The sequence below is a fragment of the Athene cunicularia genome (assembly GCF_003259725.1).
Source record: "Athene cunicularia isolate RWA chromosome 11 unlocalized genomic scaffold, athCun1 chr11_part1, whole genome shotgun sequence".
NCBI lineage: Eukaryota > Metazoa > Chordata > Aves > Strigiformes > Strigidae > Athene > Athene cunicularia.
This window is the reverse complement of record NW_020799113.1, coordinates 19,476,212-19,491,074: the sequence shown is the minus strand read 5'-3', so window position 1 is coordinate 19,491,074 and position 14,863 is coordinate 19,476,212. Positions and strand designations below refer to the sequence as shown.

At 47.1% G+C, this 14,863-nt stretch overlaps 1 protein-coding gene across 1 annotated transcript in view; it reads left to right on the top strand.

The window, feature by feature from the left end:
* EDC4 (enhancer of mRNA decapping 4) overlaps positions 1-14,591 on the top strand; it is a 33,851-nt gene extending 19,260 nt beyond the window's left edge. The window contains exons 19-29 of the mRNA XM_026856989.1: positions 961-1,062; positions 2,047-2,199; positions 3,578-3,614; positions 4,553-4,733; positions 6,638-6,793; positions 7,517-7,632; positions 8,325-8,490; positions 9,733-9,919; positions 11,172-11,391; positions 12,137-12,300; positions 13,632-14,591. Coding sequence (XP_026712790.1) covers positions 961-1,062; positions 2,047-2,199; positions 3,578-3,614; positions 4,553-4,733; positions 6,638-6,793; positions 7,517-7,632; positions 8,325-8,490; positions 9,733-9,919; positions 11,172-11,391; positions 12,137-12,300; positions 13,632-13,824 — 1,675 coding nt within the window. The 3' untranslated portion in view covers positions 13,825-14,591. The remainder of the gene's footprint in view (positions 1-960; positions 1,063-2,046; positions 2,200-3,577; positions 3,615-4,552; positions 4,734-6,637; positions 6,794-7,516; positions 7,633-8,324; positions 8,491-9,732; positions 9,920-11,171; positions 11,392-12,136; positions 12,301-13,631) is intronic.
* Positions 14,592-14,863: the final 272 nt, after the last annotated feature.

The window sequence follows — 14,863 nt, the reverse complement described above, 5'->3', positions numbered from 1 at the left end:
GTCCCTCAAAACTATGCAGGGCTGTTCCCTTCCATCAGAACTGCAAGTGAAAGGCCTCACCTTGTGCCTCCACACTTGAGGATACTGCTTCAGGCAATGGTCTCAGCTCTGATGGCTTTGGGGAGGTCACTCTGGCTGTGTCTCTATGCAGTGTTTTTGGTTTTGCTCATAATTTGAAGTTGAGAAAATACTTTTATAGTATATCACTCTGTCTTGAATTCTTCAGGACTTCTCATATCAGAGTATCAGATCAGATATCTCTGCATCTGAGATAAATTGTATTGATGCACAAGTGAAGTTTTTTGACATTCCAGCTCAATCAAGCCACCAGCCTACATGAAATTAACAAGTGCTCATTTCTGTTCCAAGTTTTTTCTGTGGACTGTATTCAAAGAGACCTGGTTTATGGCTTAGGAGCACGTGTAACTTCCAATTTCCTTTCAGAACCTTTACGAAACTCAGACTGGATTTGCTCTTGCAATTCTGTTCTGTCTAGTAGAGCTAACCCATCAGATTGGCACACTTCCCTCTGTGTGCTCCTCAGACACTTGAAAGAACTGAGAAGCACTAACTTTTGCCCTTGTCATCAGTATTATTTCAGGAAAAACAAATCCAAGGTGGTGCTGTTCACTGAAGTACACAGTACTGCCCATTTTGAGTAGTGGCTTACCTGTCTTGCATGAGTGTGTTGGGAGATTGTTCTTGGTTAGTGCCTGAAGCATAGATGAGCTCCTTCTCCCTTCTTAAGGCTTCCAGAAAAATGCTTGGAGAAGTTTTGAGTGTTTAGTGCCTCTACACAACGCTTGCTGCTCTCTGGATCTGTGCAGATAGATGTGGGGTTTTGCTTGTTTTAGACTTTCTGTCAGCATCTCATGAGAAGTAGAGTGAGCAAATATCCAAGCTGGAAGAGACTTTCATAATGCTATTTTCTTCCTTTTTTTTTTTCCTTCCCTCCTCTAGCCCAAGGGATGAGGTTGAAGAAAAGCACAAGAGCTCTTCCTATCATCGACACAGCTACCACCTGCTGCAGCATGACAGCCAGGATGCCAGTGCAGAACAAAGGTACCTGAGTGCTCAGCCCCCTCTCTCACCCTGCATGGACTCAGTTCAGTCTGCATTCATGCTTCTGTCCCCAGCAAGCCTTCATGTGTGGGGTGAATGTCTTTGCTTTGTCTCTTGACTTAATGTGTGTATGCAGTCCAGCTTCTGTAATGTTCTGATGACTTCAGCTGATGATGAGGTTGGCCTCTGGACATTGTCCAATTTACTCTCTGTAGGGAAAAGTTTGACTGCAGCTCCTAAGGGCATGGACCAAGCTTGGTTTAATTATCAGTTAAAACCTATTAAGGGATCAGTTTCCAAACTGAGTGCCTTAGATAAGGTAGCAAGGATATCTCAGGAGTTAGGGTCTTGCTTTTGACCCCTTTGCTCCCTCATAAGCCACCCTAAAGCTCTTTGGGCATGTTCTGTGTGCCTGGCAAGCTCAACCTGGTTTGACAGCTGAGGGTTCATTTATAATCCAGATTCAGACTGAAACGAGGAGCCTATATTGGATGGCTGGTCAGCAGCTGAAAAACTCCAAGATCCTGAGGATCACATACTTCCTAGGCTCAACCTGACTCTGCTCTGTTCCCACAGTACTTGCTGTAATGTGCTTTCTGTCTGCAAAGCTGCATGGATGTGCTGTGCTTGCGTTTCCCTGTTAGGTCAGCATCACATCCTGGGGGTTACGTGCTTGTGTGTGTGCAGCAAGAACAGGCGTCATTCCACCACACTGCCTGAACCACAGTCATCCCCTAAGAGACCCTTCAGGGCTTGCTGTGCAGCACTTGAGCTCAGCCTGAGGCAGACCTGGATCAAAACAGAGCAGCATATCCTGAGCTCTGTAGAAGCCTCTGTGTTAAAGCTCAAGGTGGCAGGCATCCTTAGCTGCATGACTCTGGCCATGTGTGGAGGAAGAGCAGAGTGTGAATCCCTTCCCCTTGGTAAAGGCTAACACTCTCCAGTATTGCAAGTGATGTCCTCTCCCCTGCTGTTCCCTCATAGTGACCATGATGATGAAGTTGCAAGCTTGGCTTCTACGTCAGGTGGATTTGGTGCCAAAACGTCTACGCAGAGGCTGCCTGTGAAGGACTGGAAAGCCAAGGCATCCCCTCGGGCTTCCCCAAAGCTGAAGCGGAAGGGCAAGAAAGATGATGGGTATGCTGGGCTTGCCAGAATGCAGGTGGCTGTGGGGCAGCTGTTCAGGACCACAACCTGATGTGCTATTAGCAGTGAGACTAGGGTCTGAGGCGGGGCAGCAGCCACATGCTCCCAACCCTCACCCTGTTTTGTACTGGCAGTAACCCCACAGAAAGTGTTGCTGGTTACTCAGACACTGACTGCCACACAGGGGTGTGGGAATAGGTTCTGCACTACCTTTACAGCTGAGACTCAAAATCCAGAATACAGCTTGAGTTTCAGAAGAATATGTGGGAGGTAAATTGCATGTTGTGGGGGCACACTGGATCTATTTGCTGGTTTTAGTAAAGGCTTCATTGGAACTGAGACACTGTGAGTGTAGCTTAACGTGGCCTCCATTTCTGGTTGGCTTCTGAGCGCTGGCACAGTGCCCTTGTTCAACAATATCTATCATTTGTTACCTGCTTGATGCTTTTGTGTGTTTCTGAATGTGCCCATATGAATGTCTTGTGAGTGGAAGTTGCTGGCTATAATGATCTGCCCATGGGAAATTAGACCAACCTGTCTGCATTAATGTGAGGAGAGCAGCACAGCTTCTGCACAGGGCGCTCTTCTCTTCTGTGTTCCCATAGCTCTGTGGTTTGGATCTCTGGCTGTGCAGATTACAACAAAGATGGGCTATGGCATTAAGCTTCTGGCTGTCATCCTGTACTATGACACTGAAGCCCTTAGCCTCAGAAATGCCTTTCATTTTTCCTGCCTCTGTCCTTTTAAAGTTGCTGAACGGATGCTGTCTGGGAACAACAAATGTTTACTTTCCTTTTTGTAGGGTTTGAATATTCATAGATTTGTGACTTGGAGGGAGTCATGCAATATTAGTGGCTCAGTTCAGTGTTTTTCTTTATTCTGCTATATATGCTGGAGGGCATTGCTGGTTTCTTCACCTTGAGAGCTGGAAACATTCCAGATGATTTGAAGCTCATTAATTTTATATTTTAAAAATTGGGTTTTCTTTGTAAAATATCAGGAGGCCTTCAAAAGCTGTTTGGCAAAGCCTTCCTTGGCTTTGAATTTAGACAAAACTGAAAAATGAGTGTGCATTGTTCTTTATAACAGTCCTTGTTAAGACTTGGTTCAAATCTCCTCCCTGTGAAAGGACCAGTCTGTAAGGAACTTCAGGGCCTGTGGATAGTGCAAACGGTGGAGTCATAGTGCTGGAAGGACTGTGATTTCATCGCCTTCCTCTCACTCTTCATGTTCCACTAGGCAAAACGGAAGTATGAGATGGAGTGTAAAATCTAAAGCAACTGTGAAATGTGTGATCTGTTTTGGCAGAAGACTTGGATAGTAAGAGTAGTTAATTGACATAATTGGATTACTACATTTTTATTTCCAGGGATGTGAACCAGTCGCCAAGATCATCTAACAACCAGGTGAGTCAGAGCTGCTCTGCAGTCCATCCCAAGGGCATGATGCTTCAGCTCTATTTACTGTCTCACTAAAGACCTGAGAGAAAGTTCATCCCAGTTCCTTGAAGTGCAGTGGGCCACTCTGTACCCAAGCAGGCTGCGATGGGGCTGCGCTTGAGCTTGGCATTGCTCTCTTCTCTGACTGTGAAGCAGAGAGGGAGCTGCTCAGTGTTATCCAGACTGATGGTTTCCTTCCCACCTTTACATATTGATGTCCGTTTCTGTTCTCACGAGTCCTGTATCATCCAAGACACTACCACTCATTTCCTCTTCCCCGCTGAGATGACTCGGATGTGTTGGCAGCAGGATAAGCTGTTCCCAGCAAAGTAAGAGTCACAGTGGGACTGGCCTATTATAATTTCCTATCCCTGGTGATAGTGCCTTCATATCTAGCAGAAAGTGCCCTCAGCTGAGTTGTGTACGCTTCTTAAACTGCCCTTGATGTGTGTGGCGCCTTTAGATATTTTGAGCAGGTGAAAAGACAATAGATGTATACTTCTCCAGTTGTTTGGTTATTCATAAATAAGTGCTGAAAAAGTGCTCTAGGAAACCTCCTTCTTCATCTAGTGATCACACGGCTCTTTTCATAAGTGTTTGAGGTCATTATTTACATTTAGAGGCCTAAATGCTCTCTCAGTACCTGGCCAAAAGTGTTTTCTTCTGGTTTTTTAGATTTGAAGAGAGTCTTGAATGTAAGCAGTTGAGGTATTCTAAGCAACCATTTATGAATTCCATATAGGAACTTTATGTACCTTTATCAGTTTATTTCTTGGGACTAAAGTCTTAAACTGGCCCTGTTTTTCTGTGTTGTGTGTTACACTTCAGTTGACTTAGTCAAGCTTTCTGATAGGCACTGACCTCCAGTCCTGCTGAAAATGACTGCTTGTGCTCTCCATGCATAGGTGACACCGGAGTTCCAGGATGAGCTGATGTGCATGTTGAGGAGCCAACAGCGGGAGCTCTCGGAGCTGCGTCAGAACCAGATGGAGCTGCTGCAGAGGCTCACGGATCACCTTGATGCCGTTCAGAGCTCCCTTATGGGCCATATGGAGAGGGTGATTGACTCCCAGCAGGAGCAGGAGCGTATCTTTTGCAAGTGTGGCATGGCACTTAAGGAGTGGAAGGATGCAAAGCAGACTAAAGACCTGAGGAAGGCTAAGAAAGTTCAAGGATCTTGGTAGCTTGGGCCATAGGTGCAGTAAAGTTGCTGGCTGCAATATAACTACTTCAGTTCTTCTCAGTCCCTGTATAAGGGCAAAATGCTCAAAAGTAGGGTGGAGGAAAACTCATACTTTCTCCATGCCACTAAATATTCTAGTTACCCGTTAAGACAGTAAGTGCTGCAACACTGCAGCAGGCAGTGGCTAGCTGCACAAAAGTAATTATGGGTTGCTCCATTCCTTCCTTTCTTCCTAAAGGCAAGTCAGTACTTGCACCAGAAATAGTATCTGACTGCCGTACTGCATAGCTGAATATAGAACTATCTTGTCTATACCCATATATACTTCTGGTGGTGCACAGGTCCCTTACATGTTTTCTGAAAAGTACTTTCTTTTGGTGTTTTCAAACCTGGTACCCAATTATTTTTATTGTATTGTCAGTAGTTAGTTCCTGTACATCTTTTGCTGCACTGAATTTGGTCATGTTCGCTAAACTGAGCAGCTCTAGCCTGTTTCATGTTTGAAACCACTCTTAACTTCTACGACATGACAGTGATTTCTGTTTATTAATTACTCTTGGATTTCTCCTTTTTGATCATCAGGCTGATGTTTTCATAGATAATTCAGATAGCTTTCTACTGAAGTTTGGAGTCTAGAGCTATATTGTAGTATTAGAGTAGTTTTTTCCTATCTGCACTGAATTTTGTCAGTAACTGAATTGTCTTTTCACTTTTTGTGGGGTTAGCTGGGTTTTTGTTTTGTTGTTGTTTTTTTTTTAAGATGCACATGCATCTCAGAGTTTGTGTGTTGGCTCCTTCAGAGAGCTTGGTTGCTTCATGAGGTATGACCAGTTTTATTTAAGCCTGAGGTTGCTTTTGTACACTATATTGCTTATGTCCACCAATTCCATCCTGTGGAAACTATTTACCAATTTGCTTTTTAAGGATATTGGGCTACTTTGTTTCTGTAGTGGTTTTGGCTGAGATTGAGTTAATTTTTTTGATGGCAGCTGGTGTGGTGGTTTTGGATTTGTGACCAAAACAAGTTGATAATGCACTAATATTTTTGCTATTGCTAAACCTTGTCAAGGCCTTCTCTGTTTCTCACACTACTCCACCAGTGAGCAGCCTGAGGGTGGGCAAGCAGTAGGGAGAGGACATAGCTGGGCCAGGTGACCCCAACTGACCAAAGGGATGTCCTATACTGTATGATGTGCTTGGCAGTAAAAGCTGGGATAAAGGAGGAGGAAGAGGGGACATTCAGAGCGATGATGTTTGCCTTCCCAAGTCACTGTTACCTGTGATGGAACCCGACTGTCCTGGGGATGGTTGAACACCTGCCCGCCGATGGGAAGTAGTAAATGAATTCCTTATTTTGCTTGGCTTGCATGTGCAGCTTTTGCTTTGCTTATTAAACTGTCTTTATCTCAACTTGCGAGCTTTCTCACTTTTGCCCTCCCTGTTCTCTCCCTCATCCTGCTGCAGAGGACTGAGTAAGCAGCTGTGTGGTGCTGAGCTGCCTATGAGAACAACGAAGTTAACCCACAGTACACAGGGAACAGCTCTCTTGAGCTTCTTCTAGCTCTTTGGCTTTTCCATCACACCTTCCAGAGCTCTTCTCTCACCCTGATCGTTTGCTTACGAGCACCCTGTTGTTACAGGAACACATCAGCAGTGTTATTAAATCCCTCTTTCACCAGAGCTGTAAATTTGCTCTCACTGAGCTTCTGGAGGTGAGGCTAGTGTCCATCTTTGTAAACCAGAGTGTTGAGGGTGGAGAGGAAAAGGAAATCTGTTGTTTGTATTCCTTAACATGCATTCTCATTAGAGAGAAGGCTAGACCGAGCCCTGACGGAAGGACAGCAGCGCAATGGGCAGCTCCAGGAGCATTTGTCTCAGCAGCTCTCTCAGACCCTGTCCACTGCTGTGTGTAACCGTCTGGAGAGGACCATTCGGGAGGAGATGAAGAAGACTGTACCCCAGTGTGAGTGCTGAGCCTGGGTTTGGAAGGTGGATCCCTATAGCCCCGGCGGGACTGAAAACATGCTGTGTAAAAGTGTTGGCACTGTGTGAAGTAGGAATTAGGTTACATGAAGACTAGTCATTGAACTTTAAACTGTTGCAGGCCCCAGTGTAATCTGAGAAGAGGAGTTGTGGTTTGGAAGGAGTGTGAGGCTCCCAGAGGGGATGCCTTTCCAGAGAATGTGGTCTGACCTTCCGTTATAATCCATAAAGCTTCTGGAGTCTGTTTGGTGGAGGAAGGCAAAAGAGGCTAATGAGTATGGAAATGTTGAGACTTGACAGAAGCGAACTTAAACTTGTCTTTGTCCTTCCTTGATGCTCTGGCACCATCCATGTAAGGAAATGTTCAAAGAAATGCTTGTGGGAAAGCTGTCTGCAGCCATTAGTGTCCACCATCCTGCTTGAAGCAGGGCTGCCCACTATTCTGCATAAGATCAGCTGTGACTTTGTCAAGGCAAGTCTTGAAAACCTTCAAGACTGGAGATTCAACAGCCTCTCTGGTGAATTCCAGAGCTGTACCACCTTCCTAGCAAAAAGTTTCTCCTAATGTCCAACCTTAGTTTCCCAAGGTAGAACTTGTCCCATTGCCCCTTGCTGTGTCATATCCAGGAAGAGTTTGACTACTCTCTTTTTCATGTGACTCAAGCTTAAACCTGCAACTGTGAGATGTTTGTGTTGTGCCTAGGCATTTCCAAGAGCATGGACCCTATCACTGGCCAGCTAAGTAACACTATTGCTGCCAAGCTCACTGCTGTTGAGGGGACACTGAAAGAGAGTATCACCAAGCTAGTGAAATCAAAGGTAAGAAGAACCAGACTGTAGCTTTTCCTGGGGATACTGAGTTGTCACCTGCCTGGGTAGTGACTCCTCATACCTCTTCCCCTCACCTGTATCTCCAGGTAAGGTCAGTTTAGCTGCCAGTGGTTAAAGCTCTTTCATGGTCTTACCAGGAGAGCAAGTTCATTGTATGCTCCCCTGCCTGCCTTGCCTCATTTTTGCTTTTCTTTCATTTAATAAGTCCTTAATTTTTTACTAGAGATTCTCACTACAGCAGTGGTTTTTAGGGCCAACTCAGTCAGCCAAGTGGTGAAGGTTTGACTGCTCTTCTGCTTTCCACTCTGCTCTTCATTTGTACGTCATTTAGGGAGCAGAAGCTTGTTACTTACCTTGGCAAGGAGTGGTGGATTGTGGGAGGGAAGAAAGAGAAGGGGAAAGGAGCCATGTCTGACTGTGCCACCTTCCCTTGCTCTGCAGCTCAGCTACAGGGAAATCGTGATGTTCTTGGCCAGCCCCTCAGCAAGCAGATGCTCTGCCTGCTGTAGTCACGGTGCAGCCTGGTCAGTGGAAGAAGCTGAGGGAGTACATGCTTCTGACACTGGGTTGTCCTTTCCTGGTGTGGGTGTGTTGCAGGGACCTACACTGTTTGTTCACATCTTTAGTCTGCAGCAGACTGTTGTTAATTTTCTGGAATCTCTTCTGTATGTTTTTGTAAGAATCTTACAGATAGTATTGTGAGGGCAACGGCTGATATCCTGCAGGGGCCGATCCAGTCAGCTTACAGGGAAGCATTTCAGAGCATCGTGTTGCCAGCCTTTGAGAAGAGCTGCCAGTCCATGTTCCAGCAAATCAATGACACCTTCAAGCAGGGCACACAAGAATGTGAGTAGGTTTTCTTCTCGGAGTTTTCTCTGCACAGCGTATTTGTGTTAGTGGCTGACAACAGGTTGGCCTTATGTCTTTGCCTTTCAGAGTTTCACTAGTAACTGTTTAACCTCTTAGCCCACCTGTGTGCTCCATTTCACACTTGGGAAACAGAAGCATTAGTGAGAAAATTTCTGTGGGTGGTGCTATAAGAACAGAGATTCACCTCTGGTCTTTGTAGCCAATGCAGCAAAACATTTGGCCTCATTCTGTGAATCAGTCTTCATTTATTGAGTAGTAAAGCCCAGCTGTATGATCACCCCATCCTGACATCAGGAAGGTCATGGATGGAGAGGGTAACAGTCCTGCAGCTAGGCCCTCATCTCAGAGGGGTAATGGACTGGGGAAGGTTTAGAGAAGGATATGGGGGTGATCAGAGGTTAAATAGTGGCTGAACAATGTGGGCATGGTCAGGCTGAAAAAAAGAAAAGTATATCCTTAGTAAGGAAAACTGTACACTGATGCACTGGAGGAAGTCTTTACTGTTCTTGGCCTTGGGATCCAGTTTCCTGGCCACCTGGGAGGCCAGGTAGGTTTTACTCCACAGAATTGGTTTCTGAGGGGCCCTGAAGTTGACTACTGCTAGCACAGCGACTTGTGTTGTCCATAGATCTGCTGTTTATTTTGCACCCTTTCTCTTCATCACAAGTCTCCTGCAAGTAGATAGAGCTTATACTCTTTCCCTTTTGATACATTCTTCTTTCTCCCTTTTGATCAGACCAGTCCATAAAATATTTTAAAATACAGCTTTTTGATCTCTGCAGACATGATTTTCTTTTTTTTTTTTCTTTTTTTTTTTTTTTTTTTGTCAAAAATGCTCCTCCTCTTTCTTCACTGGCATTAAACTCCATCACTAACGCAGATCACAGCTCATGCTGTGTATGAAATAAAATACCCTTACTCCCATCTTTATCTTGCCCTTGACAAACAGTGCCTGTAAAGGTCTGTCACAAGATAACTCACAGCTTTGTTGCTTTATCATGTAATCCTGCATGATGGGAAGGCTGGAAGCAGGGTTTCTAGGTTAGTGTAATGCAGCCCAGAACAAGGCTTGTGCATTCTCCCCCCTCTCCCACGATTGTACACTGGCTCAGTAATTGTTTCTGCTGGAGAACGTGTAGAACCTGGCAGCTGGATTTCTGCCCTGACCATCTCCTCATGTACTGATGGCACAAACATCTTCCTCTCTGGTTGTTGCAGATATCCAACAGCTTGAAACTCACTTGAAAAACAAGAAAGTACGAGAACAGGAGGCCCGGGACCCACTGCTGAATCAGCTTCGACAGCTCATCAGCACCTTCCAGAGCACCACCGAGCAGCTGGCGTCCACTGTCACAGCCAGTGTCCATGCTGAGGTCCAGCATCAGCTGCACATTATCGTGGGCAAGTAAGTTGGCAGCTGGAGAAGAGGTGTCAGCAAGAGGTGTACATGTGTGTAACAAAAACCTCTCCCTGCTAGGTGTGGAACAAGCTGTTTGCCACTGCAGGGCTGCTTGTTGACTCTGTGCAGTGTGACAAAGCATGTGGGCTGGTGTAACTGCTGCCCTGTAGGACACAAAACAAAGACCGTAGAAGGTTTCTAACAATGAAGTGTATCATTGGTGCATCTGGGAGCTCAGGGCCTGCTTTTCACAGGGCATGTTGGAGGACAGAAGGACCTAAGGCAGCCCAAAAATACACTCAATTCTGACAAGTGTTCCCATCCTGAAATGTTCTTGTGGTCTCTTGAAGGCTTTTCTTCCTATCTCTGTGTCCTCAGGCATATCAACAGTTTCTGGAGGCTGTTCTGTCCTCCCAGCTGCTCTGCAGCAATTTGTTCTTGGCCACCCTGGTTTCAAGAGGTGATCCCAGCAGTGCCTTCAGCATATTCATGCCTAAAGCTGGTGGTGGGTTGCCAGGTGTTACAACCGGTGGTCACCTGTGAGGCAGAACACCCCTGTATTTTTTTTTTTTTTTAAGCCACTAGAACATATGTCAGAGCACATTGGGGGCTTTGATGCAGACCAGACTTCCCAGGAAGGCTGCCAGACTAGATTTTGGTCTTGTTGCATGAGTTGTGCTTGCTCCCAGAGCAATCCTGCTGTTGTGTCTGTGGTAGAGCAGGTTTGATGCCTTTGCACTCTTGGTATGAGGGGGGAGGATTGAGCCCCTGGGGGGGAAGAGTGTAACACACAGCTGTGGAGCCTGCACTGTGAACTGGTCTGCTCTGGAGAAGTCAGGAGGCTCAGTGAAAGGGTGTTCTCATTCTAAAGGTGTCCTTGGCACCTGGGAAACTGCATCAGATGGATCTGATGCGGAAAGCTGGGCCGGTTTGGAGATGAGCTTAGAGCAGAGCTCGGTAGCCTTGCTTGTAAGCCAGAGACATTAAAGATTTAAAACACTGTATGATGAGAGACTTAGTTCCCTGAAACACCACTTCCTGCACAGAATCTCAGCATCTTCTACACATGCCCTGGGACTTTGTGGTGTTGGCCACAGAGCTGCCTTGCTCAGTGAGTTGCCAGTGCCTCAGAGCCGTTTGTGTTAACCCTTTGGGAGCCACACAACAATAAGCAAACAAGCCTGTGCTTTCTTGCTGGTACAGGCTTTGTGCAATGTTGTCCCCATTTTCAGAGATGCCTTTGGGTTTTGTTTTGTAGCATGCAGGAGTCTATTTTGGCCCAGGTGCAGAGAGTCATTAAAGGTGAAGTGAGCCTGGCTATGAAGGAGCAGCAAGCAGCTGTCACCTCAAGCATTGTCCAGGCAATGCGCTCGGCGGCCGGGACTCCAATCCCCTCTGCTCACTTGGATTTCCAGTCCCAGCAAACTCACATCCTTCAGCTGCTGCAGCAGGGACACCTCAACCAAGCTTTCCAGCAGGTACCTGGGTTTCCTGGCAGTGGGCATGGCTGCTTGTTGGGGGATGGAGTGGGACGAAAGGGCTTCTTGAGGTGGGGACATAATCCCACAACAACTTCTACAGGAGTTGACTGAAAAGACCTGAGGTAGCAAACTGCTTGAGGGCTGCAGTGACACTCTCGTGCAGATCAAACCAGAGCTGTGCAAATTCCATGATAAGATGGTAGTTAAGTTCCTTCTTCCCTGTCCATGCCCTGCCAGGACAGCATCAGCGCTCCCATAAACCAGAGTGTTTTGTCCTCGGTGGTGGCACATGGTGTACCCCCAAAGAGCAACAGCTTCATAAGCCTTTCCAGACAGATCTACCAGCTGGGGCCTGACCTTGCCTTTGCCTTTGGATATGTAGGCAGATCTGTTTGAGCCACTGTAGACAAACTCCTCTGAGAAAAATAGCAATGTCATGCCAGTGGGTTAGCAGGGGATGCAATTATGGCCCTGCTCCATGCTGCTGGCTCTAACCTGGTCCCCCCTCTGTCTGGTTGTGATCTGTTCTGCTTTGAACACGGAGGTGTCATCTGAGCATGTAGACTGAGAGCTTAAACATGGCCCTGTTTGTGTGTACAGCAGGGTTTGCAGAGAATTCTGCTCCCAGAGGAGGCTGTCGAACCATTGAGCTGCCCCAAGGAAGAGGGCTGTTGCCACTCTGTCCTGTCCCCCTCACCTGCCTGTCATTTCCTCTGCATTTCTAGCTCTATCTTTCTTTCAGGCTCTGACAGCAGCTGATCTCAACCTGGTTCTGTATGTCTGTGAGACTGTGGATACTCAGCAAGTATTTGGGCAGCATCCGTGCCCGCTGTCCCAGCCCGTGCTGCTCTCTCTCATTCAGCAGCTCTCCTCAGATTTGGGTACTCGTACAGAACTGAAGTTGAAGTGAGTATGATCAGAACACCGAGTCTGAACCTATGCAGGCCTCTTCCTGGCTCTGACTTTTAAATTCACTGCCTGGAAGTGGAAGGTGGTGCTTCGAGCAAGGTCAGAGCTTGTGTAGCCTGTTACTGGCATGTGAACAACCAGTAATGACTTGGAAAAAGCTGTAGGCATTGCTGTGGAAAGCTTTTCTGTCCAGAGGTAGTAGGAGAAGGGGCATCCATCTGTAGGTGCTGTTACCTCTTGGATTGTAGTCTGTAAACATTACACGTGGTCTGTACAGCCATCTCCTAGCCAAGGAACAACTCCTCTGTGGAGGTAAAAGGAGGGATAGTGCCATATTTCCTAAAGAGCTTAATGTCCTGAGAAACTTCGCTCTGTCCTCAGTTCTTAACCCATCGCTGGACTTTGTGTTGGCAGTTTCTTGTCGTGACTGCCAGACAGGTTCAGTGGGAGGTAGCAGCAGGAGCTACTGGAGTTAATGTCTGTTAGATGTTCTAAGCAAAGCTCGTGTGACAAGATAGTGACTATGCTGATACTTGCAATGAACATTTTTAGTGAGTGAGTCAAAACCCTGTTATCTGCTCTAAAAAATTAACTTAAGGTATCTGCAGGTTTTAACTGTGTCTTGTATGGAAAATGACTTAAATCAAGTTTTTAACTCAACAATAGAGGTAAAACAAGCTAGAAAAACTGAAGAGCTCTAAGTTACAGATGAGCTGGTAAAGTTAAAGTTGCTGCTAAAGTTAAGTTCAGGCTGGTCTGCTAGTGAAAACTGTTTGCAGGGACCATGTTGCCTTACTCTGAGGCTGTGGGTTGAACCTTTATGGTTTGTCTGAACTTCAGAAGGCATGTTGATAGAACTCTTGCTCTTCCCCGTTTCCTGGATGGACATATTGGAACACCTTAAATCTATCCCTCCACGAAATTAGCCTCACTGATGAGGATTTTTACTGTCTAAGTGACTAATTCTGCTTATGCTAAAAAAGCACCAAAGAAAGTATCTACAGAGCTGTGACCAGGCATGGCCTGTGGCCAAGTGCCACCTCCAGCTCTAGGGAGTTCTGGCTTGCTCTTGTGCCTGCTTGGTTCAGGCAGCCAGATTGTGTTGCACGAACTGCAGGCTGGAGGCTATAGGCTGCCCTTACATGTTGAAGAAGGGATAGGTGGCCTCTGCTGTGAGTCAGACATTTCTTTTCTGATGGTTGAACATCCTGCACTGGGTTTGGGTGGGTGGGTGAGCAGAATTGTGCATCTCTTCAGTGCTAAAATGAACTGATTCGAACTGGGATCACATACTGGGTTCAGTTCTAACCCTGGTGTCTCTCCTTCAGTTACCTGGAGGAAGCAGTGATGCACCTGGACCACAGTGACCCCATCACCCGCGACCACATGGGGTCAGTCATGAACCAGGTGCGGCAGAAGCTCTTCCAGTTCCTCCAGGTGGAACCCCACAACACACTGAGCAAGCCTGCCCGTCGCCTCATGATCATGCTCCAGGGCCTGGTCACCCCTGGCATGACCTAGGAGGACCTGGCTACCTTGTGGGCTGCTCTGTGGAAGCCCACCCAGAAGATCCAGTAGTAGGCTTGTGTTAAGAGCTCTTGCCAGGAAATCTATTGACATGTGTGTCTTGTCTCTAAGGCAAACGCCATCTGTGTATAGTTCCAAATAGTCACTGAACGCTCACTTGGCTTATTTTTCCTAAATAGCCTCTTTCTGAGAGTTAAGTCTCTTTTTCACCTGCCCATCCGTCCCTGAGGCCTGGCTGGCAGTCCAAGTCACATTCACCAGAAGCTGGTGGATTTCTTACCCTTTTAGTTTAGAGGCTGCTGCTGTGAGCAGAGAAGGGAGGTGCACGCTGAGCCCCGAATAAGGGGGCTGCCGGGGCCACCTGCTCCTCCTTGACCAGAAACTAGTACCCGTGTCTTAGTCGAGGACTCAAACTCCTCCTCCCTGGTGGGGTGTAGCAGGGAGGATGTCAGCCAAGCAGCAAGGGGGGTTCATTTATCTCCAGCTCTGCCCTGCCCCCACTGTGGGGTGCCCAGCCCCTCCCGGGCGGTGCTGGCAGGTTTGGGCGGGGGGGCTGTGCCTGCAGGCAGCTGGGGGACCCCAGGAGGAGCTCTGGGTCAGATGCTCAGGCAGCAGCGAGCTGCGCCAGCCCCTGGGGCCATTGGTTCTGTTGTGTGTTGGAGCATGTCCATGGTTCAGACGTTAGTTTCGATTTTACACCAGGGTTTTTCTTTTTATCTAAATTTTAAAGGGTTGGTTTGTTGGTTTTTTTTTTTGAAATAACATTAAGAACAATTCAATAAACAACTTTTTGAGAAAAACAAGTGGTGATCTGTGCCTGTGGTGCTGTGGGTGGAAGGTTGTGTGGCCTTTACACTCGTGGGGAATGTCTTGGAGTGGCGAGCTCCAGGCTGGAGCGCGGGAGCTTGGGACCGCTGCAGGGCGGAGACACTAATTCCCCTTTTCACATCAAAAACGCCGCCTACTCCTCTTCCGCCTCCTCCTCCTCCTCCCCCCTGGGCCTTGCGTGCTCGGGGGTCCACAAGACTTTTCT